Consider the following 24,787-nt stretch of genomic DNA (forward strand, 5'->3'; position numbering starts at 1 on the left):
TCATTGGCAGACCCTCAATCCACTTGTTTTTCATCTAATCGCATGCATGTGTGCAAAAGCTGCTCTGCTTCGCATCTCAGTAGTCCCTTCTGGAATTCAGCAATGAAACTCAGGGAAATGGGTTCCAAATGCAAGGTTGACTTTCGTCCTGGGTTTCCTTCTTCTCCATCTTGACCTCATGTCTGTTTACTGCCATGTTAGCAATTTGATGTATTCAATCATGGGTTTTATATTCTGTTTGGTGTCCCCCATTGTTCTCATCGGAGATCGGAAGCTTCAGATGCACTTATGTCAACTCAAGATTAGAATGCTTCCTTAGCTTCCCTCCAGAGTCAGGTTTTGTGTTTGTAGTTCCCAAGTGCACAGCAGGAGTAGTGAGGTCCTCACTGGCTTCTCATTTGCATTAATCTGTGAGCTCATTTAGCGTGGGGAGAGGACCCTGCTCCCATTGCATTCTCAGAACTTCACCACACACTCCTTGTTTGAGACCACTCCAGACAGCATGTGCTGAAGGATGCCCTGTGGTCAGAAACAAGTTCATTAACTTTCTATTTGAAGTGTTTTTGTCCCTGTTTCCTAGCATTCTGGGAATTTTACACATCCTTCCTATAAAACCAAGTATCAGGTGAGGTCCTTAGGATCAGGACCATGAATCAAGTGGTGTGAGGGCAACACAGCAAACTTACCTTTTTAGGCCATTTCCTTTTTCTGCCCTCACTCTCTGTGAACTGAACCTTGTTAAAGTCAGTCAACACCAGGGTGGATGGTTTGCAGTTGTCATCTATTTTCAGGACATAACACCCTGACTTAGGAGCCATTCCGGTCATTTCTAATTCAATAGATGTGCCCAGCATTCAGATTGCCTTTTCTCTCAACCAGGATCATTAAAGTCGATGACAAGAGTTCCAGTCCTGAATCATGGCAAAGTGCAGTAGTGAACTGCAGGGTTAATGACACCATATTCTGGAAGGATCTCTCTATGGCTGATGGTCTCAGTTCCGGCATCAGCCTCTGACTGAGAATCAGGTCTCCCACAGGAGGAGTCAGATGAGGAGCATTCCTCTGCTTCCGATGGAGTTAGTTGTGATGAGTTGGTGAGGTCTGGTTTTTCACACTGAACTAAAATGAGCTTTCGCTGTGTCAAGCACAAGACTGACCCCAGAGACACACATAGTGCACTTCATAGAAGCTTTTAATAGTCTTTATTTACTAAAGAATAGGACTAACTATAGAACTATGAAGATGAGCTGGAAATGACAGGTGACTTGCCAGCAGGCCAGAGTGTGATATTTCTTTGTCCCTCAATGGGAGGTGTCAATTCTCCCTTTGGTTGTGAGAATCAGTTGGTTCATTTATGGGAAGGTTGCAGGGGGGATCTTTGAATCACAGCCTTCAGATGCCAGAAGGGCAGAGGGAATCCCACATGGGCTGGTGGATCATGTGTGTGCATTTCCCTCCCTTCTAATCTCAGGAAACAAAACATGAAAGAATGTGAGCAAGCAGAAAACAAGAGGCAGCTATCAGAGGCAGAGGAGAATGGGAAATTGGATATGAAAGAAATACACACCTACCTGTGAGTTCAGAAACAACCCCACCCTCTTAGGAAACCCCCATTGGAATGTTGTTTTTAACCTTTGTACAATGTTTAGACCCAGTAAATGCAGAAATAGAAACAAATGGTCAGAAGACATATCCAGAGAGAGAGAGAGAGAGTTGACAAAACAGAAAACAAAGTACCTTAAGATTTACCAGTGACCAAAAGATGTGAAGTAGCAAAACGTCTCCTGACCCCATTGCCAGCTAGATTGTGTGGGTGGAGTGAGTTGTTGTCACCCTTAGGAAAGTGTGTTGTTGTAGGATCAACCACATCCTTCAAAAGGACTATGCCTGTTTATAAGCCCAGCTGTTTCTGCCCTGTGAAACATGGCAAGGATATTAATACAAAGAGAATAGAGCTTTATGATAAAAGATGCTCAATGAAGGATGAATTAGGGATATACTGAGAACGGGGAAGGAAATTGTCAACTCAGAAGTCAGCAGGCAGTAAGCAAAAGAGGAGGAATCAATACAGCAACAGTTTGGATCAGACTGTACTGTTTTTTTGTTTTTGTTATTTTTTCTGAGGCGGAGTCTCGCTCTGTCACCCAGCCTGGAGTGCAATGACATGATCTTGGCTCACTGTAACCTCTGCCTCCCAGGTTCAAGTGATTCCCCTGCCTCAGCCTCCCGAGTAGCTGGGATTACAGGTGCCTGCCACCACGTCTGGCTAATTTTTTGTATTTTTAGTAGAGATGGGGTTTCACCGTATTAGCCACGATGTTCTCAATCTCCTGACCTCGTGATCCACCCGCCTCAGCCTCCCAGAGTGCTGGGATTACAGGCATCAGCCACCGCGACCGGCTCAGACTGTACTCTTATAGCCATCTGAAATACGTTTTCTAGGTATAGATAGATTGTGTAAGGGTACAGTTGTGAGGATAACAGAAACATGGCAGATTATTTAAAATCATCCTGAAAGTGGTGCTTTATCTGATGAAAGTGATTGTAATCCGTAGGAAACTGTTTCAACGCACGCAAGAGTTGCGGCGGCGGGCAGAGGACTACTACAGATGCAAAGTAAGGAGCTTCCTCCCCGCAGTTGCAGGATAGTTCAGTGCTGATGCAGATGATGCCACGGCCCTTAGACTCTCTCAACATTCAATTTCTCATGTGTTGGCTTTTTCAGATCGCCCCTTCTGCAAGAAAACCTCTTGCCAACTCAGTAAGTTTGTTTGTTTTCCTTGCTTTTGGATATAGTCTGCCAGGTCAGGACATGGATGTATTTTTCTCCCCACAGCTCTGTGCTCAAGCCTTGCAAAGGGAGATGGCAGAGAAGAAGGCTGCCTACAAGCAGCACAGGTAGGTCATTGTGATGGACATTTTAAAGGATGTTTTTGTTTTGAGATAAAGCTTTGAGCATCTAGTAAAGAACTTGGTGTTTTAATTCTTCAAGTCAATTCTTTCTATGTCTTCTAGGTGTGAAATGAGGCAAAAGCAGAGAGTGCCAGAGAGACGCATGAGTCAGGAGCCAGTCCAGGGACGACCGGGCCTAGAGAACCCTTTCTGGAGGGGTAGGAGCTCGCTGTGAAGGCAGCCGCTTAATTGGTGCTGCACAATCCACACACCTTGCTTCTCCTTTTGGGGATGAGGGCTCGGGTGGGGTGATTGTTATGTTTCCTGGAAACAATTCCAAGCACTTATAAAGAGAACAGTTGTCTCGCTGGGTGGCAGGACCCTATTTTTCTCAGGTGCCCGAGCTGAATGGCTCTTGGCTAGTCCCCTGTGAATGGTGGAGCTCAGGCCGCTCCACTGACTGTGGACGTTGCGCCACCCTGATGTCTTGGTTACTTTTAACTGAGGAGTTGAGCCTAGAAGGCAGATGGGCCAGCTCGCCTTTCCACCTTGACTCAGTGTGAAGGATTTATTTTTCTTTCACTTGAGAAAACAACAATAGCACTTTAGAATGGGAGCCACATGTGCTGATGAGAGCAGAGATTTTCTGGCCGTGTCTTCATGGATCAATATTGTAGCTTGAGGTCTGCTTTAAGAAAAGAAGCATTTATTTTCACTTTTTGGAACTTCCTTCATTCTTTTTGTTTAAGTTGTTTATTGTCAACTATATAACTCCATTAGTAAGTTAAATTTCTATGTAATCCTACTCCTCTAACATTTGAAGTGTAACCCTAAAAGTTTCCAGTTAATTTCTGTAGCTCTTACCTTTTCTCATGACTGTTCATCTCTTTATGTCCATTTCTGTTCATAAGTATTGATAATACCTGGCGAGGTATGAAAGTTAGATTAACTATGAATCCACAGAATTTTAAATGTCCCTATGGCTTGAAGAAGAGGAGCAGTGCTGTTCCTGTCCAGGGTTTATTGATATTCTTCCAACCATGGCTGTTCCTATTTTAATTTTGAGTCTGTGCTCACATGATGAGTGATTTCCTCTGATATGTACTGATTTAGAGCTCATTTCCAGCTGGTTAGAGCCCGACCTGTTCACAGCCTGTTGAGAGTTAAGAATACCCCTGGACCAGGGCTCTGTGGTATCTTCCTCAAGGATGAGGGTCCAGAGGGCTCCAGAGTCCTCTGAGGCATGTGGTCAATAAACCCTGTGCCTCTGGTAAGGGACCTGTGTGGCAGAGAGTGAGATGGCAGCGGAGGGTATGGAGTTTTTCTTATTCTGCACAGAACATGCAAGCCAGATTTAGCCCCATTCCCTTCTCTGGCCCTTAGCAGATTCAGGACCTCATTGGGTTCCCATGAGGAACAGCAGCGGCGTCCCAGCTGAAAACACAGAGAAGACAAAGGTAAATGCTGGGGACGTTTTCACTCTTCCTATATCAGGACGCTTTGGTCTTTTCCGACAACACCCTCTCCTGGCCTGGCCTCTGCTCTGTGGGTTCTGTGGTGCCTTTTCTGTCTCGACTTCTTGAGAAGCAAAATCTTCTCCATGAGCTTTCAGCCTTCTCCATTCCCAGCTGATCATCGTTGGTGGCACCTCCAGAATCCATAAAAGCTCAGGGACCGAGGGCTGAAGGGCTTTTACTGTTCTGTTTCCAGAAATAACACGAGGAGGCACCACTGACCTCCAGTACTGTAGGTCTCATGGCGCGGTGAACTCTGACTGATCCACCTTACCCAAGATGTTGTGGGGTCTCATTTCCGAAATATGTGGGATTTTCTTTTGCTGTGATTTTGTTTGCATTCTGCTATAATGTAGGTGATTAACATTTGAAATATCTGCTGTATTCCCAGAAATGAAAATAGTGAAAACACATTAATCTAACATTAATTTGTGCTTTGTGCAATTTTGAATGCTCTTTGACAAGGCCAATTCCATAGTTCATCACAGTCCCATCCCTGTTGGTAACCGTGTTGTGCAAAAACACCTTCATACCCACCCAGTGGAGCCCCTGATCTAATGTTCTAAGTGTCAGAGGTTCCATATTTGTAATAGCAAATAGGCCCTGACTGTAAATTAGTGAAGAGTGAATGTAACTTATTACCCACAGGGACAATTCCAAATGAAGGCCTTAAATGATGCTCAGCTAAGCTGGTTCTTGTGTGGCCTCTGTACCTTCAAAAGCTGTTGGGTCCTATGATTACACATGATGGGACTTGTACACTTGAAGTGAAACACAGTTTTAAAACTTGCTTTCTTTAGAATTCCCACCTCATTTTTCAATGGACAAAAGTATTCTTTATGTCCTAGTGCACTTACAATTTGGTATTACCTGGGAGTGAAAAGAAATATTACAGCCATGTCTAACTGACTTCTTGAGATAAGATTGTTCTGTCAGAAATCCCTCTCCCAGTTCCCCTGAAGCTCTTCAGGAATCCACATCTCTCCAGAGCTCTTTGTTCTCATGGGTGGCACCTCCAGAGTGAAGAAGATCCTTTGTCCAGAAGGGAAACAGAGGGGAAATGAGAGGGTCCCGCAGGCAGAGCTGGAATCAACTTCCACTCTGCCTCTTGCAAGCTGTGTGACCCTGGGCACAATTTCTCCTTCCTGTGGAAACCTCTGTTTTCTTCGATTTGGAGCAGGGTGGTCACACTGACCTTGCAGAGTTCTGAGAATCAGAGACAGAACATAAAAGGCCTGGAAAACATTCTCCAAAAAGAAGATGTAACATGTGTGGACAATGGGCTTTTCATGCCTCTCTTACTCTCTGTTGACCTGGTGCAAGAAACATGCTCTGGTGATGGCTGTGAGGGAGGAAAGAGGATAGACATAGACACTCCTGTGTCTCAAACATGCTTCTTTATTACCCTGTTATTACTCTGTCTTCCCTGGGGCAGGACCCCAGCCTGCCTCCATTTGCAAACAGACACAGTGGCATGTGGAGACAACAGTGTGTCCCAATGACTTTTCTTTACTCCCCAGCTGTGGGCAGTACTCAGTGGAAGGGTGATATTATGACACTGATACTGCTATTTTGAAACCTGGAGGAGGGAAAGGTGCAAAAATCTATCACCAGCAACAGAAGGTGCAGCCTGTGTTGGTGGCGGTAATTTTGTCCGTCAAATGAATATGTGTGAAAACATTTCCTCCTTCGGCCCTACAGGTCAGGATGGCGGCAGTGGAGCACCATCATTCCTCAGGGTTGCCCTACTGGCCCTTCCTCACGGCTGAAACTTTAAGAAAAAGGATGGGCCACAAGCCAACTCCTCCACCTCAGTGTGATCTGAGAGGTCAACCACATCCATCAGTTAAAGGGTGTCTGAGACTGCTGACTCTTTCTCGACTACAGTGTCCACTAGGACCTCAACCACATTCTACAACTGATGATTTTCTGAGAAGAGAGACACCTCAAGACGAGTGTGCCCTGGGACTTGAACCACTTCCTCGAGCTGATGATTTTCCGAGACTCAAGACACCTCCCAAGGGTCTTTTCATACTAATTTCCCCTTCTCCAGTTGATGATTCGCTGAGCCTCAAGACACCTCCCAAGTGTCTTCTGGTACCCCTTCCACCTTCTCCAGTTGATGATTTTCTGAGACCACAAACACCTCCCGTCCAGTGTCACCTGAGACCTGTACCATTTCATCGAGCTGATGATATCAGGAGACTCAAGAAACCTCCTAACTGTTTTTTCGCACCCCTTCCACCTTCTCCAGTTGATGATTTTCTGACACCACAGAGACCTCCAGTCGAGTGTCACCTGGGACCTCTACCGTTTCCTCGAGCTGATGATTTTAGGAGACTCAAGACACCTCCCGACTGTTTTTTCGTACCTCTTACATCTTCTCCAGTAGATGATTCTCTGAGCCTCCAGACAGCGCCTGAGTGTCTTCTGGCACCTCTTTCACCTTCTCCAGTTGATGACTTTGTGAGACCACAGACAGCTGCCATCCACTCTCGCCTGCGACCTGGACCATTTTCTAAAGCTCATGATACTCGGAGACTCAAGACTCCTCCCAACTGTCGTTTCGTACCTCTTCCACCTCCTCCAGTTGATGATTCTCTGAGCCTCAAGATACCCCTCGAGTGTCTTCTCGTACCTCTTCCACCTTCTCCAGTTGATTTTCTGACAGCACCGATACCTCTTGTCCACTCTCACCTGGGACCTGGACCATTTTCTCAATCTGATCATTTTCCGAGACTCGAGACACCTCCCGAGTGTTTTCCATACCTCTTCCACCTTCTCCAGTCGATTCTGTGAGCCTCAGGATACCTCCTGAGTGTCCTCTGGTACCTCTTCCACCTTCTGCAGTTGATGATTTACTGACACCAGACTCCTCCCGTCCACTGTCGCCTGGGACCTGTACCATTTCCTCGAGCTGATGATTTTAGTTGAAACAAGATACCTCCCGACTGTTTTTTCCTACCTCTTCCACCTTCTCCAGTTGATGATTCTCTGAGCCTCAAGACACCTCCCGAGTGTCTTCTGCTACCTCTTCCACCTTTTCCAGTTCATGATATTCTCAGACCACAAACACGTCCTGTCAACTCTCGCCTGGGACCTGGTCCATTTTCTCAAGCTGATGATTTTCCGAGACTGAAGACACCCCCTGAGTGTCTTTTCATACCTCTTCCACCTTCTCCAGTTGATGATTCTCTGAGCCTCAAGATACCTCTCGAGTGTCTTCTGGTACCTATTCCACCTTCTCCAGTTGATGATATTTTCAGACCACAGACACATCCCATCCACTGTCGCCTGGGACCTGGTCCGTTTTCTCAAGCTGATGATTTTCCGAGACTGAAGACACCCCCACCGAGTGTCTTTTCATACCTCTTCCACCTTCTCCAGTTGATGATTCTTTCAACCTCAAGACACCTCCCTAGTGTCTTCTGCTACCTCTTCCACCTTCTCCAGTTGATGATTTTCTGAGAGCATAGACACCTCCCATCAACTGTCCCCTGGGACCACGATCATTTTCTCCAGCTGATGATTTTCTGAGATTGCAGACACCTCCTGAGCATCTTCTCATACCTTTTCCACCTTCTCCAGGTGATGATTTTCTGGGACCACAGACACCTCCTATCAAGTGTCGCCTAGGACCGGTACCATTTTCTCCAGCTGATGATTTTCTCAGACTCAAGACACTTCTCAAGTGTCTTTTGGTTCCTCTTCCACGTTCTCCAGTTGATGATTTTCTGAGACCACAGACATGTCCCCTCGAGTGTCTTCTGGCACCTCAACCACCGTCTCCAGCGGATGATTTTCTGAGACCGCAGACACCTGCAGTTGACTTTCCCTTGGGACTCCTACCATTTTCTCAAGCTGATGATTTTCTGGCATCACAGACACCTCCCCTCAAGTGTCTTCTGGTACCTTTTCTTCCTCTCTAGTTGATGATTTTTTGAGATGACTGACATTTCCAGTCTCATGTCCCCTGGGACCTGTACCATTTTTCTCTAGTTGATTATTTTCTCTCTGTTTTGTTGTTGTTGTTTTTATTTTTTTGTTTTAGTTAAAATACATAATTCTTTTATTTCATAATGCAGTAAAAGAAATTATCATCACATGCACAGAAGACTAGGAAAAGGGAAACTACTTACTTCTGAAAATCCAGTAATGTAAACCTATTTGTACTTGTCCGTAGTACATGAAAATAATGTTTAACATGTTTTGAATTAAATTTTACCTGTGGGGCTATACAATGTAATTCTCAGGAGTAATAGTTTCATTCATTTCCAGGTTAGATTACTGTATGATTCATTAACACAAGGCACAGTAGCCATCTTTGTCATTATGTTGCAACACTCATCACGTGCCTCTCTAAAATGGCTGATTTAACAAGATGATGGCAACACGAAGGGGAGACTTTGGATTGTCTATTGAAAATCTAGGCAATAAGTAATTAAGAAAAACTCTATCTGAAGTGTACTTTCACATACTTTCTGTTTATAATAAACAACAAACTTCCTAACTTTGTTGCAATAGGCTTGACTACCATTTCATTTTGCCAAATGCACTTTCCCCAGTAAACTTAAAATAACAACAAGAACAAAAATCCTTGTCCTTTCATATACTAAGAAAGAGGACCGGCCACTGAAACAGTTCATTGCAAGACGCACGAAGACGACATACTGTGGCATGAGTTATTTTTAATTTGTTATGCTGTTACTAAAGTTCTGAGGGCTGCAGTTAAAACATTCCAATTTCTCCCTTCCATCTTTATTGATTCTCGAGGTTTTGCACAGAAAACTCTTTGGGGGCTAGAACAGCAGTAATTGCATCACACTGTTTTTCAAGTTTCAAAAGCAAATCTTTAAAAAATATATACACAGTTCCTGATTTGATTTAGATACAGGGACAAAAAAGTAGCACATGCTTGAAGGTTACATTGTCTACAAATTGTGGCAATATTTTCCTTGGGAGAGTAGTTCTCTTGGCATATATTTTTTAAATACTCAAAAGGCTCAACCTCAAGCAGTAATAAACTCAAGCAAAAGTGATTTTACCCTTAAAATAAATATTCAGAAAAACCTCTCTGTACATACAAGTGAAAAAATTTGTAACGCTTTCACACAAAAAAATTATAATAATAATAAAGGATTTGTTCATATATGTAGCTGAAATGTGCTGTTCCAACCCTCATGTCCCCAATAAAGAAGCAAGGCACAGACACAGGTGACTACTGTGGTTCTCTGTCTTACAGCCTTTTTGTACTGGGACACTATCTCCACCAAAAATTTATCCCCGTTGTTATATTTTTTAAAGGTTTTAAATTTTTTTCTTCCTTTTTTTGTTTCATTTTGTTTTGTTTCACAGCATGCCAAATCCTTTGGCATATGTGATGGCCTTCAACAATCTCTCTTTAAGTTTTTCCTTCCTTGAATATTCCGGAAGTAAAAGCACATTAAAGCAAGTGTGAGATGTAGGTAACCTTTCTTGTCTGGGCCATTTTCGGGTATAATCATCTTTAATTTTCCTAGTTCTCCTACAGGTTCTCTGTCTGTGCCCATTTTAAACTGCAAGAAGAGTCTTTTATGTTTGTCTGTAAACGAATTAACAATTTCCCAGAACTTCCTAATCAGATCAGAGTCCCTGGTATAGACACCGTCATATTCTGTAGTTTCTTCTAGTGCTTGGAAATGTAGATTCCGGTTTCCACATATAAACAATTCAATTTCTTCTGTTCTGAGTAAGTACTTTAAGGGAGATTCACTGGTCACCATATGAAAACCTCTCCGAAAAGCCTTGAACTGTTTTTCTACTGATTTATTGAGAATGTAGTCAGAATAAAGATTAACAAATTCCTTCCTGTTTTCATTTGTCATTGGAATTTTATCACCATTTTCCTTTGGTCATACGTCATTGGGTTACCAAAACTGTCTGTGATATCTGGAAAGTGCTCATCATGTCATCTTCCACATTCCCTTCATAATCCAATAAATCTTGAAAACTCTGATATAGAACTGGGTGAGAGTCTCCCAAGTCATGAAAAGTTCCTTCTTTCCCTATTAGCTTCTTGTAGACAACCATGGGAAAATGTGCATCCAGTATACAGTTATTGTAAATAGCCAGACCCAGCACTATGCCAATCAGAGTAAACTGACCCTCAGTTTCAAGAGAAGATGGATTAAACCAAAACAATTTCGTAGATTCATCATATGTGAACATACCAGTATCTGGATTGAAGATTTCCTCCACAATCAGCTGAAAAAATTCTTTGGAAACACCTCCCTCATCAACTCCTTGTTCTCATTCAAATTCCACATACAACTGCTTCTTCCAGTCTGCAGGATTTTCTATCGCGATCAACTCTAGCCAGACAAGTGCATCATCTGTGATATGGTCACGTCTAACTTTGAGTCTCAAATATGGATTCAACTGCTGTCCTTGAACTAAGCTGTAGAGAATAGTGAGTCTTCGTTCACTGTACATGCGAATTCTATTGTCATAATATAATCCCAAATTCTTTGTGACAGCATTCAATATAAAGGGACATGTCATAAAACAACTTGTTCTCTGTTTCTACTTTGAAAAAAGTATAATCTTTATTCATTTATAGAACCTCATTCAGTGGTTAATTAATAAACTCTTCAAAAGGGACAAGTGGTTTTTGACAATCCAGGGTTTTAACACCAAGTTCAGTTTCCAGGGGGTCCACTCGAGGACCTTTCTTGTTTCTTCTTTCTTCTCCCAAAAGCTCCTGAAGTGTCAGCTCACTGGACTCAGGGATGGGCTCCTCCTCATCTTTATTGTGATTTGTGTCCACTTCCCCTCCCACTGCATTTGCATAGTAAACCATTTTCAAGCACTTTGAAGCAGCAACAATGGCATCATCATCATTCACTAGATTTCGACTGTTAAATTTATTGCTTATGACTTTATTTTATTTTTATTAATTAATTAGATATTTTTGAGACGGAGTCTCTGTCGCCCAGGCTGGAGGGCAATAGCGCGATCTGGACTCACTGCAACCTCCGCCTCCCGGGTTCAAGGGTTTCTCCTGCCTCAGCCTCCCGAGCAGCTGGGACTACACGTGTGCGCCACCATGCCCTACCAATTTTTGTATTTTTAGTGGAGACGGGGTTTCAATATGTTGGCCAGTCTGGTTTCGAGTGATCTGCCCACCTCGGCCTCCCATATGGGGTTATTTTTTGGAGTGATGAAAACATTTTGAAATTAGATAGGTGTGATGGTTCCATGACTTTGTGAATATATTAAAAACCATTGAATTGTACACAAAAAAATGGGGTGCATTTGGCTTGTACAGTGGCACATGCCTGTAATCCCAGCACTTTGGGAGAATTAGACAGGAGGATCCTTTGAGGGCAGGAGTTCCAGACCAGCCTGGACAAAATAGGAAGACCCCATCTCTACGAAAAAACAGAAAAGAAATAGAAAAAAGTATTGTAATCACTCAGGCTTGGTGGTGTGCACTGATAGTCTCAGCTACTGCTACTCGGGAGGCTGAGGTGGGAGGATCTCTTGAGCTCAGGAATTCAAGGTTGCAGTGAGCCACGATAGGGCCACTGCACTCCAGCCTGCCAAAAAAAAAAAAAAAAAGGAAGAGAGAGAAAATAAAATGGTAAGTTTTGTGGTATGTGAATTTATCTTAAAAAATTAAGGGACGGCCGGGCACGGTGGCTCACACCTGTAATACCAGCACTTTGGGAGGCCAAGGCGGGCAGATCATGAGGTCAGGAGATCCAGACCATCCTGGCTAACACGGTGAAATCCCGTCTCTACTAAAAATACAAAAAATTAGCCGGGCGTGGTGGCGGGCACCTGTAGTCCCAGCCATTCGGGAGGCTGAGGCAGGAGAATGGCGTGAACCCGGGAGGTGGAGCTTGCAGTGAGCCAAGATCGCCCCACTGCACTCCACCCTGGATGACAGAGGGATACTCTGCCTCAAAAAAAGAAAAGAAGAGAAAAGAAGAAAAAAGTATTCTGGTGTGTTTTGCCTGTCTTGGTAGTGGAAGGGAAGAAAATCAATCTTTTTCTTTCTTCTCCCCCTTAAAACTATTTAAGCAGGGAACTGGGCGCGGTAGCTCATGCCTGTAATCCCAACACTTCAGGAGGTCAAGGTGGGAGGATCACTTGGGTCCAGGAATTCAAGACCAGCCTGGGCCACATAGTAAGACCTCATCTCTACAAAAAAAACATTAGGGCCGGGCGCGGTGGCTCACACCTGTAATCCCAGCACTGTGGCAGGCTGAGGCAGCTGGATCACCTGAGGTCAGGAGTTTAAGACCAGCCTGGCCAACATGGCAAAACCCCGTCTCTACTAAACATACAAAAATTAGCCAGGCATGGTGGTGCACACCTGTAATCCCAGCTACTCAGCAGGCTGAGGCAGGAGAATTGCTTGAACCGGGGAGATAGAGGTTGCAGTGAGCCAAAATGGTGCCACTGCATTCAGCTTGGGGGACAGAGTGAGACTCTGTCTCAAAATAAATAAATAAACATTATTTTTAAAAAAAGGATCCCCTGGGCATACAATAAGTAATATCATACTACTTAGGCAAATAAACAACAATTCTATCATTTGGGAATCTTAAGATCGGTTCTACCACTTTGTGGATCTTCAGATTCAATCTCTATTTTAGAGATACTAACATTGATTGATCCTACTATGTTCCAGGCACTGTCCTTCACACCTTCACATATATGATCTCATTTAATCCTCATTTAATTTTGGCAGAGAAAAGTTGAGCTCCTTACCCAGGATCGTATCACTAGGAAATAAAGACCAAAGCACATGCCTCACTCTTCTTATTATTAGAAAAGATTTCCTTCTGTAAACCTCAGGGACCTTACAAGTGAAATATTGAATTACTGTAATATGATTCATCAGCCCAGTTCATTTATTTATTTATTTTTATTATACTTTAAGTTCTAGGGTACGTGTGCACAACGTGCAGGTTTGTTACATATGTATACATGTGCCATGTTGGTGTGCTGCACCCATTAACTCGTCATTTACATTAGGTATATCTCCTAATGCTATCCTTCCCACCTCCCCCCACCCATGACAGGCCCCAGGGTGTGATGTTCCTCACCCTGTGTCCAAGTGTTCTCATTGTTCAATTCCCACGTATGAGTGAGAACATACAGTGTTTGGTTTTCTGTCCCTGCAATAGTTTGCTCAGAATGATGGTTTCCAGCTTCCTCCATGTTCCTACAAAGGACATGAACTCATCCGTTTTTATGGCTGCATAGTATTCCATGGTGTATATTTGTCAATCTATCATTGATGGATATTTGGGTTGGTTCCAAGTCTTTGCTATTGCGAATAGTGCCACAATAAACATATGTGTGCATGTGTCTTTATAGCGGCATGATTTATAATCCTTGGGGCATATACCCAGTAATAGGATGGCTGGATCAAATGGTATTTCTAGTTCTAGATCCTTGAGGAATCACCACATTGTCTTCTACAATGGTTGAACTAGTTTACAATCCCACCAAACAGTGTAAAAGTGTTCCTATTTCTCCACATGCTCTCCAGCACCTGTTGTTTCCTGACTTTTTAATGATTGCCATTCTAACTGGCGTGAGATGGTATCTCATTGTGGTTTTGATTTGCATTTCTCTGATGGCCAGTGATGATGAGAATTTTTTTCATGTGTCTGTTGGCTGCATAAATGTCTTCTTTTGAGAAGTGTCTGTTCATATACTTTGCCCACTTTTTGATGGGGTTGTTTGATTTTTTCTTGTAAATTTGTTTAAGTTCTTTGTAGATTCTGGATATTAGCCCTTTGTCACATGGGGAGATTGTGAAAGTTTTCTCCCATTCTGTAGGTTGCCTGTTCACTCTGATGGTAGTTTCTTTTGCTGTGCAGAAGTTCTTTAGTTTAATTAGATCCCATTTGTCAGTTTTGGCTTTTATTGCCATTGCTTTTGGTGTTCTAGACATGAAGTCCTTGCCCATGCCTATGTCCTGAATGGTATTGCCTAGGTTTTCTTCTAGGGTTTTTATGGTTTTAGGTCTAACATTTAAGTCTTTAATCCATCTTGAATTAATTTTTGTATAAGATGTAAGGAAGGGATCCAGTTTCAGCTTTCTACATATGGCTAGCCAGTTTTCCCAGCACCATTTATTAAATAGGGAATCCTTTCCCCATTTCTTATTTTTGTCAGGTTTGTCAAAGATCAGATAGTTGTAGATGTATGGTATTATTTCTGAGGGCTCTGTTCTGTTCCATTGGTCTATATCTCTGTTTTGGTAGCAGTACCATGCTGTTTTGGTTACTGTAGCCTTGTAGTATAGTTTGAAGTCAGGTAGCATGATGCCTCCAGCTTTGTTCTTTTGGCTTAGGATTGTCTTGGCAATGCGGGCTCTTTTTTGGTTCCATATGAACTTTAAAGTAGTCTTTTGCAACTCTCATCAGCCCAGTTTAATATTACCTGTTCATTAAAATGTAATGCTGCTCACACAACTGAGAAAACACTGTTGCTTTACCCCCTCCGGCTCTGTAGCAGCCACGCATAAATCACAGAACTATAAACATATGCTAATTACACAACCTACGTAGGCAATCAATATTAAGAAAAATTTTTACTGCCCAATATTTCTGTGGTTGAAAATGTACAGTCTAATTTTGATCCACAGTAACATCTAGGTTAATGCTGATTCAGAAGGAAAACATTTGTTTTTGCCATGAGAAGAGGCATTGAAACTCTGAATCACCACCTCAAATGTTACCACTATTAATATAAGGAGATACATAGGAAGATCGAATTAGACCATCTCAGATCACCAGGTTTACAATTCCACCTGCAGATACATGCAAGAAGTATTGTCACAGTACTTATGTCACGTTATTCCATTGAGGTCTTCACCAACTAAGCTTATAATTAATGTGTGGTCATTTGGTCAATGTCACCAGCATAGCATACTAACAAAAACAAGGGTTGCAAACTCAAATGCCTATAGAGCAGAATGTAAGACGGTAGGAAGCAAAGTCTATAGGGAACTATATAATAGAGGCTGCAGATTCATGGCACATTCTAAAGCACAGCAGTCCCCAACATTTTTGGCACCAGGGACCGGCTTTGTGGAAGACAATTTTTCCACAGATGGCAAGGGATGGGGCTCAGGACGGTAATGGTCTTGGGATGAAACTGTTCCACCTCAAATCATCAGGGATTAGATTCTCATAAGGAATATGCAACCTGGATCCCTTATGTGTGCAATTCACAACAGGGTTCATGCTCCTGTAAGAATCTAATGATGCTGCTGATCTGACAGGAGGCAGAGCTCAGGCAGCAATGCAAGCAATGGGGAGCGGCCAGAAATACAGACGAAGCTTCAATTGTTACCCACTATTCACCTCCTGCTCTGTGGCCCAGTTCCTAACATGCCACAGACCAGTACAGGTCCATGGCCCAGGGGTCAGGGACCCCTGCTGCGGCACATTGCTTAATAGAGGACTGTAGCAGCCGTGTGCCCAGACCTTTCCTTTTTTTTTTTTTTTTTTTTTTTTTTTGAGATGCCAGAAACCCAGAATTTTTTTTTTTTTTTTTTTTTTTTGAAACAACGTCTGGCTCTGTTGCCCAGGTTGGAGTGTAGGAGTGTGATCTCAGCTCACTGTACCCTCAACCTTCCAGGCTCAAGCAATCCTCTCACTTCAGCCTCCCAAGTAGCTGGGATTACAGGCACACTCCACCACACCCAGCTAATTTTTTTGTATTATTTGTAGACATGGGGTTTTGCCATGTTGCCCAGGCTAGTCTGGAATTTCTGAGCTCAAGCTGTCTGCCCATCTCAGCCTCCCAAAGTGCTGGGATTGCAGAAGTGCACCACCACACCTGGCCTGAAACCCAGATTTTATTTATTTGTGTATTCATTTTTTGAGATGGAGTCTTGCTCTCTTGCCCAGGCTTGAGTGCAGTGGCACGATCTTGGCTCACTGCAACCTCCACCTCCCCGGTTCAAGCAATTCTCCTGCCTCAGCCTTTCGAGTAGCTGGGATTACAGGCACATGCCACCACGCCTGGCTAATTTTTGTACTTTTAGTAGAGACAGTTTCATCATGTTGGCCAGGCTGGTCTCGAACTCATCACCTCTGGTGATCCACCCGCCTTAGCCTCCCAATGTGCTGGGATTGCAGGCGTGCAACACCAAACCCAGCCTGAAACCCAGATTTTTAATATGAAATCAAAGTCTTCAAACCTTGTAGGTGTCATAGAAAGCACGCTGAGGACCGCTAGTTTCAACTGCCAATCTAAAATATCATAGACATTTCATCACTTTAGCCATGAAAAAAAAAAGTACATGAGGCAGCAAATGGAAGCAACTATGCCTAATTTATTGTTGAATACTTTTTCCGTATACCAAGAGCTTCCTTTGCACTAGCATCTCAAACTATATTCAGAATGACATTGATTTTCATAAAAGTGTTGATCCTCACACCCTTTATAGTCTTGCACCTAGCACAGCAGAGTGAAACACTTTAAATAGCACTTGTTCCTTGAGCATATATGGAAAAAAGTGAAGTATTGGTAAGTGTTCAGCTAATATGAGCAGCATCTCAGGAGTCTCCAATTCTTGAATTACCAGGGAGTATTTTTACCATTTTCTCCCAGTGAAAGGCCTATTTTAAGAGACTTACCTTCCAAAATGAATGTATTAAGTCATATTACTTTTTTTTTTTTTTGAGACAGGGCCTTGCTCTGTTGCCCAGGCTGGAGTGCAGTGGCATGATAGTTACAGGAAAGGGGTCCCAATCCAGACCCCAAGAGAGGGTTCTTGGATCTCGCACAAGAAAGAATTCAGGGTGAGCCCACAGTGTGAAGTGAAAGCAAGTTTATTAAGAAAGTAAAGGAGGAGGGGCACGGTGGCTCACGCCTGTAATCCCAGCACTTTGGGAGGCCGAGACAGGTGGATCACGAGGTCAGGAGATCAAGACCATCCTGGTTAACACGGTGAAACCCCATCTCTACTAAAAATACAAAAAAATTAGCCAGGTGTGGTGGTGGGCGCCTGTAATTCCAGCTACTCTGGAAGCTGAGGCAGGAGAATGGCGTGAACCCAGGAGGCGAAGCTTCCAGTAAGCTGAGATTGCACCACTGCACTCCAGCCTGGGCAACAGAGTGAGACTCCATCTGAAAAAAAAAGAAAAAGAAAGTAAAGGAATAAAAGAATGGCTACTCCATAGACAGAGCAGCCGTGAGGGCTGCTGGTTGCCCATTTTTATGGTTATTTCTTGATGATATGCTAAACAAGGGGTGGATTTTTCATGCCTCCTCTTTTTAGACCATATAGGGTAACTTCTTGATGTTGCCACGGCATTTGTAAACTGTCATGGTGCTGATAGGAGTGTAGCAGTGAGGATGATGGGAGGTCACTCTTGTCACTATTTTGGTTTTGGTGGGTTTTGGCCAGCTCCTTCACTGCAACCTGTTTTATCAGCAAGGTCTTTATGACTGGTATTTTGTGCTGACTTTCTATGTCATCCTGTGACTTAGAATGCCTTAACCATCAGGGAATGCAGCCCAGTAGTTTCAGCTTCATTTTTCCCAGCTCCTATTTAAATGGAGTTGCTCTGGTTCACATGCCTCTGACATGATCACTGCTCACTGCAGCCTCCACCTCCTGGGTTCAAGAGATCCTCCTGCCTCAGCCTCCCAAGATGCTGGGACTACTGGTGTGTGCCACCACGCTCAGCTAATTTTTGTATTTTTTGTAGAGACGGGGTTTTTCCATGTTGTCCAGGCTGGTCTCAAACTCCTGGGCTCAAGCAATCCTTCTGTCTCAGCCTCCCAAAGTACTGGGATTACAGGCATTTCCCACCATACCTAGACTAATATTTACTTCTAATCAGACTAAGATAGGGTTACTACTTGAGTTGCTATGGCTCCAGCTGAAAGCCTGTGCAGTCATATCATGGGTAAACATTTGCTTTATGCTAAAAATATGGTGGACCTGGCATTACAGCTATTACAAATCTCCTAAGGTGTCTCGGGTAGTGTATTAGTTACTTTTCATACTCCTATGAAGAAATACTCGAGACTGGGTAATTTATAAAGAAAAAGAGGTTTAATGTACTCATAGTTCCACAAGGCTAGGGAGGCCTCAGAATCATGGTGGAAGGCAAAGAAGGAGCAAAGGTACATCTTACATGGCAGCAGGCAAGAGAGCGTGTGCAGGGAAACTGCCCTTTATAAAACCATCAGATTTAGTGAGATGTATTCACTATCATGAGAACAGTATGGGAAAAACCTGCCCCCATGATTCGATTACCTCCTACCAGGTCCCTCCCACGACACATGGGGATTATGGGAGCTACAATTCAAGATGAGATTTGGGTGGGTATGCAGCCAAACCATAACAGGTAGCAACTACCTAGGATCGGTTTTGCAGGTGGTAAAGCTATTTACCAAGATAGTTGTAGGTAAAGAAAGGCAGATTTATTAGAGAAATTATGAAAATATTTTGCAAGGTTGCAATGGGCAGCTCAGCAGAGAAGGGGCTATCTGCAAAGAGGCAAGGGCTAGAGGAAAGTTTTATAGGGTCATGCTGAAGGGTGCTACATGTGGAATGAGGTCATTGTGCCTGCAGGGTGTTTGTGATTAGCTGTCTCTAACAATTGTTCATAGAATAATTGTTCATTATTCTCCTTAACTTGGGGCTCTCCCCAACCTGGGGACCCTTATTGTTGCTTACTCATCAGGACTCCACATAAGGGTGTGGAAACTTCATTCATTCATATCTTCAACACAAATTTTAGGTAGCCTGTTTTTTAAAAAATTTATTCAACAAATATTTAGTTCAAGCCACTATTACTTATTACCTTCTCTACTATTGTATGGACTTTTAACTATCTCTGACACTATTCACTATTCTTCCACATCCTCTATTATTTATACCTATGGTAAAATTTGCCAGTTTGACCATGGAACTAATACAGGGAATATATAGAGTCTAGAAGAAAATATACAGGTCCTTAAAGGCTGCCCTGACAACAAAACCATAATGCAGGAACAAACATCACAACTATGCCAAATAATCCTACAATGTCCAAAATTTTACTTTAAAACTGGAATTTCCAGACTTCCTTTGTGCATTAACCAGTTTAACTAGACAGTAACGAAATATCTCTCCTACTTTATGCTGTGATAGTTTGTTTGTTTATTTATTTATTTATTTATTTGAGACGGAGTTTCACTCTTGTTGCCCAGGCTGGAGTGCAATGGCACAATTTCAGCTCACCACAACCTCCGCCTCCCAGGTTCAAGTGATTCTCCTGCCTCAGCCTCCCGAGTAGCTGGGATTACAGGCATGTACCACCACGCCCGGCTAATTTTGTATTTTTAGTAGAGACAGAGGTTTCTCCATGTTGGTCAGGCTGGTCTAGAACTCCTGACCTCAGGTGATCCCCCTGCCTCAAACTCCCAGTGTGCTGGGATTACACGCGTGAGCTACCGCACCTGGCTGCTGTGATAGTTTAGATGTAAACCAAAAATAAAATTCTAAGCCACCCAATCTGACTGAATGGACCCTTCCTGTTGGCCAAGGACATTCCAAAGTAAACTGAAAAAACCAGCTCAGGCCATGATGGGAAGAGGAGGTGTCAACATGCCTCATTCTACCTTCCTCCCTCTGGAATCCAGACACAACTGACCAGCATTAACATTAAAACAGAGATGTTAAGCTGGGCACAGTGGCTCATGCCTGTCATCCCAGCACTTTGGGAGGCCAAGGTGGGATCACCTGAGGTCGGAAGTTCAAGACCAGCCTGGCCAGTATGGCGAAGCCAGGTCTCTATTAAAAATACAAAATTAGCTGGGCATTGTGGTGCACGTCTGTCATCCCAGCGAGATAGGAGAATCACGTGAACCCAGGAAGCGGAGGTTGCAGTGAGCCAGGATCATGCCATTGCATTCCAGCCTGGGCAACAGAGTGAGACTCCAACTCAAAAAAAAAAAAAAAAGAGGCCTTAAGACGGACAAAACAGACTCTTTGTAGCAATAAGATACCAAATTATAGCCTGATCCTAGTCAGGACAGATAATAAGCCCTGAAAGAAATCAAAGTATTTTATGCCAAAATATATTATTTTAACGTATTATGAAATGAAACGGCCCTGTAAAGCTATCTCTTTTGGGGAAAATCTACATTCTATAGAGAATCTCCTTCCCTTTCCATGTCTTTCCCTCATCCGGGAGAGATTTAACTAAGCTGGCACCTTTTAGGGCCTGATAGGACATATTTATCATCTATTCTGTGAAGTCAGCCACCTGAGGGCTTCATCTACGTAACAAGAACCTTGGCTTCCACAACCCCCTTTATCTTCACTACAAACATTTCTTTCTGCAGACTTCAGACTGCAGAGCATAACCTTTTCAACCAATTGCCATCAGGACATCTTTAAATCCAACTATGACCTAGTAACCTTCCCCCACCTCCAGCCCTGCTTGCCCGCTGCTTCTAGTTATATCTTTGCGGGCCCAACCAGTGTACACCTTACATGTATTGATTGATGTCTGCCTGTAACTTCTGTCCCACTAACATGTATAAAATCAAGCTGTAACTCAACCACCTTGGGCACATGTTCTCAGGCTGTCTTGACTGTGCCTCAGGCCTTGGTCACCTATATTTGGCTCAAAATAAACCTCTTAAAATATTTTACAGAGCTTAATTCTTTTTATTGACATAGAGTACTGTCAGAGGCATTCAAACCAGAGTGACTCCATTTTGATTGAAGGCTAGGAAAATGAGGCTAGGACCTCCTGGGCTGCATTCCCAGAAAGGTAAGCAGTCCTAGCTGCTGGCTGCTTACAGTTAAGGGAACAAATTAATAATGTTTACTAAGCAGACCCAGACTTGGGAGTGTCCAAATATCCCAATATCTGGAGAACAAAGGCATTCCTAATTTTGCTTTAAAGATAATAAAATAATATCAATTCATGGCCAGGCGCGGTGGCTCACACCTGTAATGCCAGCACTTTGGGAGGCCGAGGTAGGCAGATCACGAGGTCAGGAGATTGAGACCATCCTGGCTAACATGGTGAAACCCCATCTCTACTAAAAAATAGAAAATATTGCCCTTTTGGCCGGAACCGCCATCTTCCAGTAATTTGCCAAAATGATGAACACAAAGGGAAAGAGGAAAGGCACCCAATGTATGTTCTCTAGGCCTTTTAGAAAACATGGGGTTGTTCCTTTGGCCACGTATATGTGAATCTATAAGAAAGGTGATATTGTAGACATCAAGGGAATGGGTACTGTTCAAAAAGGAATGCCCCACAAGTGTTATCGTGGCAAAACTGGAAGAGTCTACAATGTTACCCAGCATGCTGTTGGCATTATTGTAAACAAACAAGTGAAGGGCAAGATTCTTGCCAAGAGAATTAATGTGCGTGTTGAGCACATTAAGCACTCTTAAGAGCCGAGATAGCTTCCTGAAACGCGTGAAGGAAAATGATCAGAAAAAGAAGGAAGCCAAAGAGAAAGGTACCTGGGTTCAACTAAAGTGCCAGCCTGCTCCACCTAGAGAAGCACACTTTGTGAGAACCAATGGGAAGGAGCCTGAGTGCTGGAACCTATTCCCTATGAATGCATGGCATAATAGGTGTTAAAATAAATAAATAAATAAAAGACCTCTGGGCTGTTAAAAAAAAAAAAAGAAAAAAGAAAAAAGAAAAAATTAGCCGGGGCCGGGCGCGGTGGCTCACGCCTGTAATCCCAGCACTTTGGGAGGCCAAGGTGGGCGGATCAGAAGGTCAGGAGATCGAGACCATCCTGGCTAACACGGTGAAACCCCGCCTCTACTAAAAAAATAGAAAAAATTAGCCGGGTGTGGTGGCGGGCACCTGTAGTCCCATCTACTGGGGAGGCTGAGGCAGGAGAATGGCATGAACCCGGGAGGCGGAGCTTGCAGTAAGCCGAGATCGCGCCACTGCACTCCAGCCTGGTCAACAGAGTGAGACTCCGCCTCATTAAAAAAAAAAAAAATTAGCCAGGCGTGGTGGCGGGCACCTGTAGTCCCAGCTACTAGGGAGGCTGAGGCAGGAGAATGGCGTGAACCAGGGAGGCGGAGCTTGCAGTGAGCCGAGATTGTGCCACTGCACTCCAGCCTGGACAGAAATGCATTTCATAATGCATTTTAATTGCATTAGCAGTGATTTACTTTTTTTAGATGCTAAACCTTATGGGTGAAAGTGGATTAAATGTAGCCAAAAGCAACATCAAAATCTTCAGGCACAAAAACCCATTAACTTTTTAATACTCTCAGAAGATGAACCTAATTTCAAATGAAAGCTGCCTCCAGAATATATTGTTAAGCATATTCTAGATATAATTCATTTTGGCAAACATACTGTAGAAATTCACATAACATTTTACTGTACTAAAAGTAAATTGCCCATGTAACAAAAAATATCTTTTCAGAGCTTCAAATGAATTTTAAAGGATGACTGACGGTCCTTCGAAGAGAAACAGTAAACAAATAAGATTTGTAGCAATGATGTATGAGTTAGAAATTGCAGTTCCAGATAATCTCTCTATTAAAGAGACTGTCTACACTTAACTTGGTCAACTGTAATGAACATAGTTCATGTGAAGTCCCCATTTAAATACAACCTGAAATACCAAAGTTAATTTTCTTTTCTTTCTTTTTTTTCTTTTAGACAGAGTCTTGCTCTGTTGCCCTAGCTGGAGTGCAGTGGCATGATCTCAGCTCACTACAACCTCTGCCTCCTGGGCTTGAGCCATCCTCCTGCCTCAGCCCCCCAAGTAGCTGGGAGGACAGGCACAAGAAACAACACTCAGCTAATTTTTGTATTTTTGGTAGATAGGGTTTCACCATGTTGCCCAGTTTGGTCTCGAACTCCTGAGCTCAAGTGATCCACCCGCCTTGGCCTCCCAAAGTGCTGGGATTACAGGCATGAGCTACCGTGCCTGACCAGAAAATTTTAAACACACACAAACTCTCAAGTGGCCTAATTACCTCTCACCAAACCAATCACAGTACAGATAAAAGAGAATAACTTGTATTAGTTTTTGTACAAACAAAAAAGACTGATAAATTGTGAATGATGCATGATTTTTAATTACAATAAACTGGGCAAGTGCTTCTGCATTATTTAAAGCTAAAAGGTGATCAGTGGAAACTTTCCTCTGTTAGTACTCTAATACTTTTTATATTTATTGGCTCACTACAACCTATGCCTCCCAGGTTCAAGCGATTCTCCTGTCTCAGCCGCCTGAGTAGCCGAGACCACAGGCATGCACTACCATATCCGGCTAATTTTGTATTTTTAATAGAGACAGGGTTTCACCGTGTTGGCCATGCTGGTCTTAAACTCCTGACCTCAACCGATCTGCCTGCCTTGGCCTCCCAAAGTGCTGGGATTACAAGTGTGAGCCACCGCACCCAGCCTTATTATAATTGTTATTATTTAAATCTCTTTTGCTCTCTCCTTCAAGAGAGACCTCATCTCATTCAGTTGCATCCATTTATTTTTTCATCTTCTGCCTCCTGGGCTCAAGAGATCCTCGTGCGTGAGTCTCCCAAGTAGCTGGGACTACAGGCTCACACCACCGTGCTTGGCTAATTTTTGTAGGTTTTGAAGAGACAGGCTCTTACCATGTTGCCTAGGCTGGTCTCAAACTCCTGGGCTCAGATGATCCACCTGCCTTCGCCTCCCAAAGCACTGGGATTATAGACATGAGCCACAACGCCCAGCCCCAAGTACTTTTACACAAAATGCAAACACTATTCTTCCATCATAAAAGTGATACCACAGCTTCTGTAAAGTTTTGCCAGGTAGTACTTATAATTACCTTGGGTAAACTTTTTGATGTTAAAATGTATATTCTTATTACGAGTTTTTCCATTGTATTAACTACTTTTACAACAACGCAAATAACTAGTTATTTTATAAACCATTTAGAAATTTCTGTACTCTGGTCCCAATAATGTAAAATATATTAATGCCTATTACATTCAGATAAATTATACACTTGGAAACTACATACTTACGACTTACAGAAACTTACATAAACAAATTATACAAATTATATGCTCAATTTTTAGGTATATAGTCTTTAAGCTTAAATATACATTCTCAAGATAAATTAACAGTTCAGGGCCTCACAACTTGAAATCTGTGGAAGATGACATTGGAGACAACAGAACTCTGGTGGAATTCTTAGGTGGAATTTGCTGAAACTTTTTTTTTTTTTTTTTGAGATGGAGTCTCGCTGTGTTGCCCAGGCTGGAGTGCAGTGGCGTAATCTCAGCTCACTGCAAGCTCCACCTCCCGGGTTCATGCCATTCTTCTGCCTCAGCCTCCCGAATAGCCGGGACTACAGGCACCCACCACCACGCCTGGCTAATT

At 43.1% G+C, this 24,787-nt stretch overlaps 2 protein-coding genes and 1 pseudogene across 6 annotated transcripts in view; 1 reads left to right on the forward strand and 2 right to left on the reverse strand.

The window, feature by feature from the left end:
- The window catches only part of LOC100441217 (nuclear pore complex-interacting protein family member B13), a 104,362-nt gene extending 94,745 nt beyond the window's left edge, over positions 1–9,617 (forward strand). For all 3 annotated transcript variants that reach the window (XM_054533593.2, XM_054533597.2, XM_054533591.2), the window contains 6 exons: positions 1,472–1,573; positions 2,556–2,616; positions 2,726–2,898; positions 3,016–3,110; positions 4,276–4,349; positions 6,108–9,617. In XM_054533593.2, the coding sequence (XP_054389568.1) occupies positions 1,472–1,573; positions 2,556–2,616; positions 2,726–2,898; positions 3,016–3,110; positions 4,276–4,349; positions 6,108–7,205 (1,603 nt within the window). In that variant the 3' untranslated portion in view covers positions 7,206–9,617. The remainder of the gene's footprint in view (positions 1–1,471; positions 1,574–2,555; positions 2,617–2,725; positions 2,899–3,015; positions 3,111–4,275; positions 4,350–6,107) is intronic.
- A 138-nt stretch (positions 9,618–9,755) lies between these two features.
- LOC100445720 (ubiquitin-protein ligase E3A-like) lies at positions 9,756–12,345 on the reverse strand (annotated as a pseudogene).
- Positions 12,346–16,734: 4,389 nt separating this feature from the next.
- The window catches only part of LOC112131810 (bMERB domain-containing protein 1-like), a 51,968-nt gene continuing 43,915 nt past the window's right edge, over positions 16,735–24,787 (reverse strand). For all 3 annotated transcript variants that reach the window (XM_054533623.1, XM_054533624.1, XM_054533622.2), the window contains exon 5: positions 16,735–17,549. In XM_054533623.1, coding sequence (XP_054389598.1) covers positions 17,440–17,549 — 110 coding nt within the window. In that variant the 3' untranslated portion in view covers positions 16,735–17,439. The remainder of the gene's footprint in view (positions 17,550–24,787) is intronic.

Source organism: Pongo abelii, chromosome 18 (assembly GCF_028885655.2).
Source record: "Pongo abelii isolate AG06213 chromosome 18, NHGRI_mPonAbe1-v2.0_pri, whole genome shotgun sequence".
NCBI classification, from domain to species: domain Eukaryota; kingdom Metazoa; phylum Chordata; class Mammalia; order Primates; family Hominidae; genus Pongo; species Pongo abelii.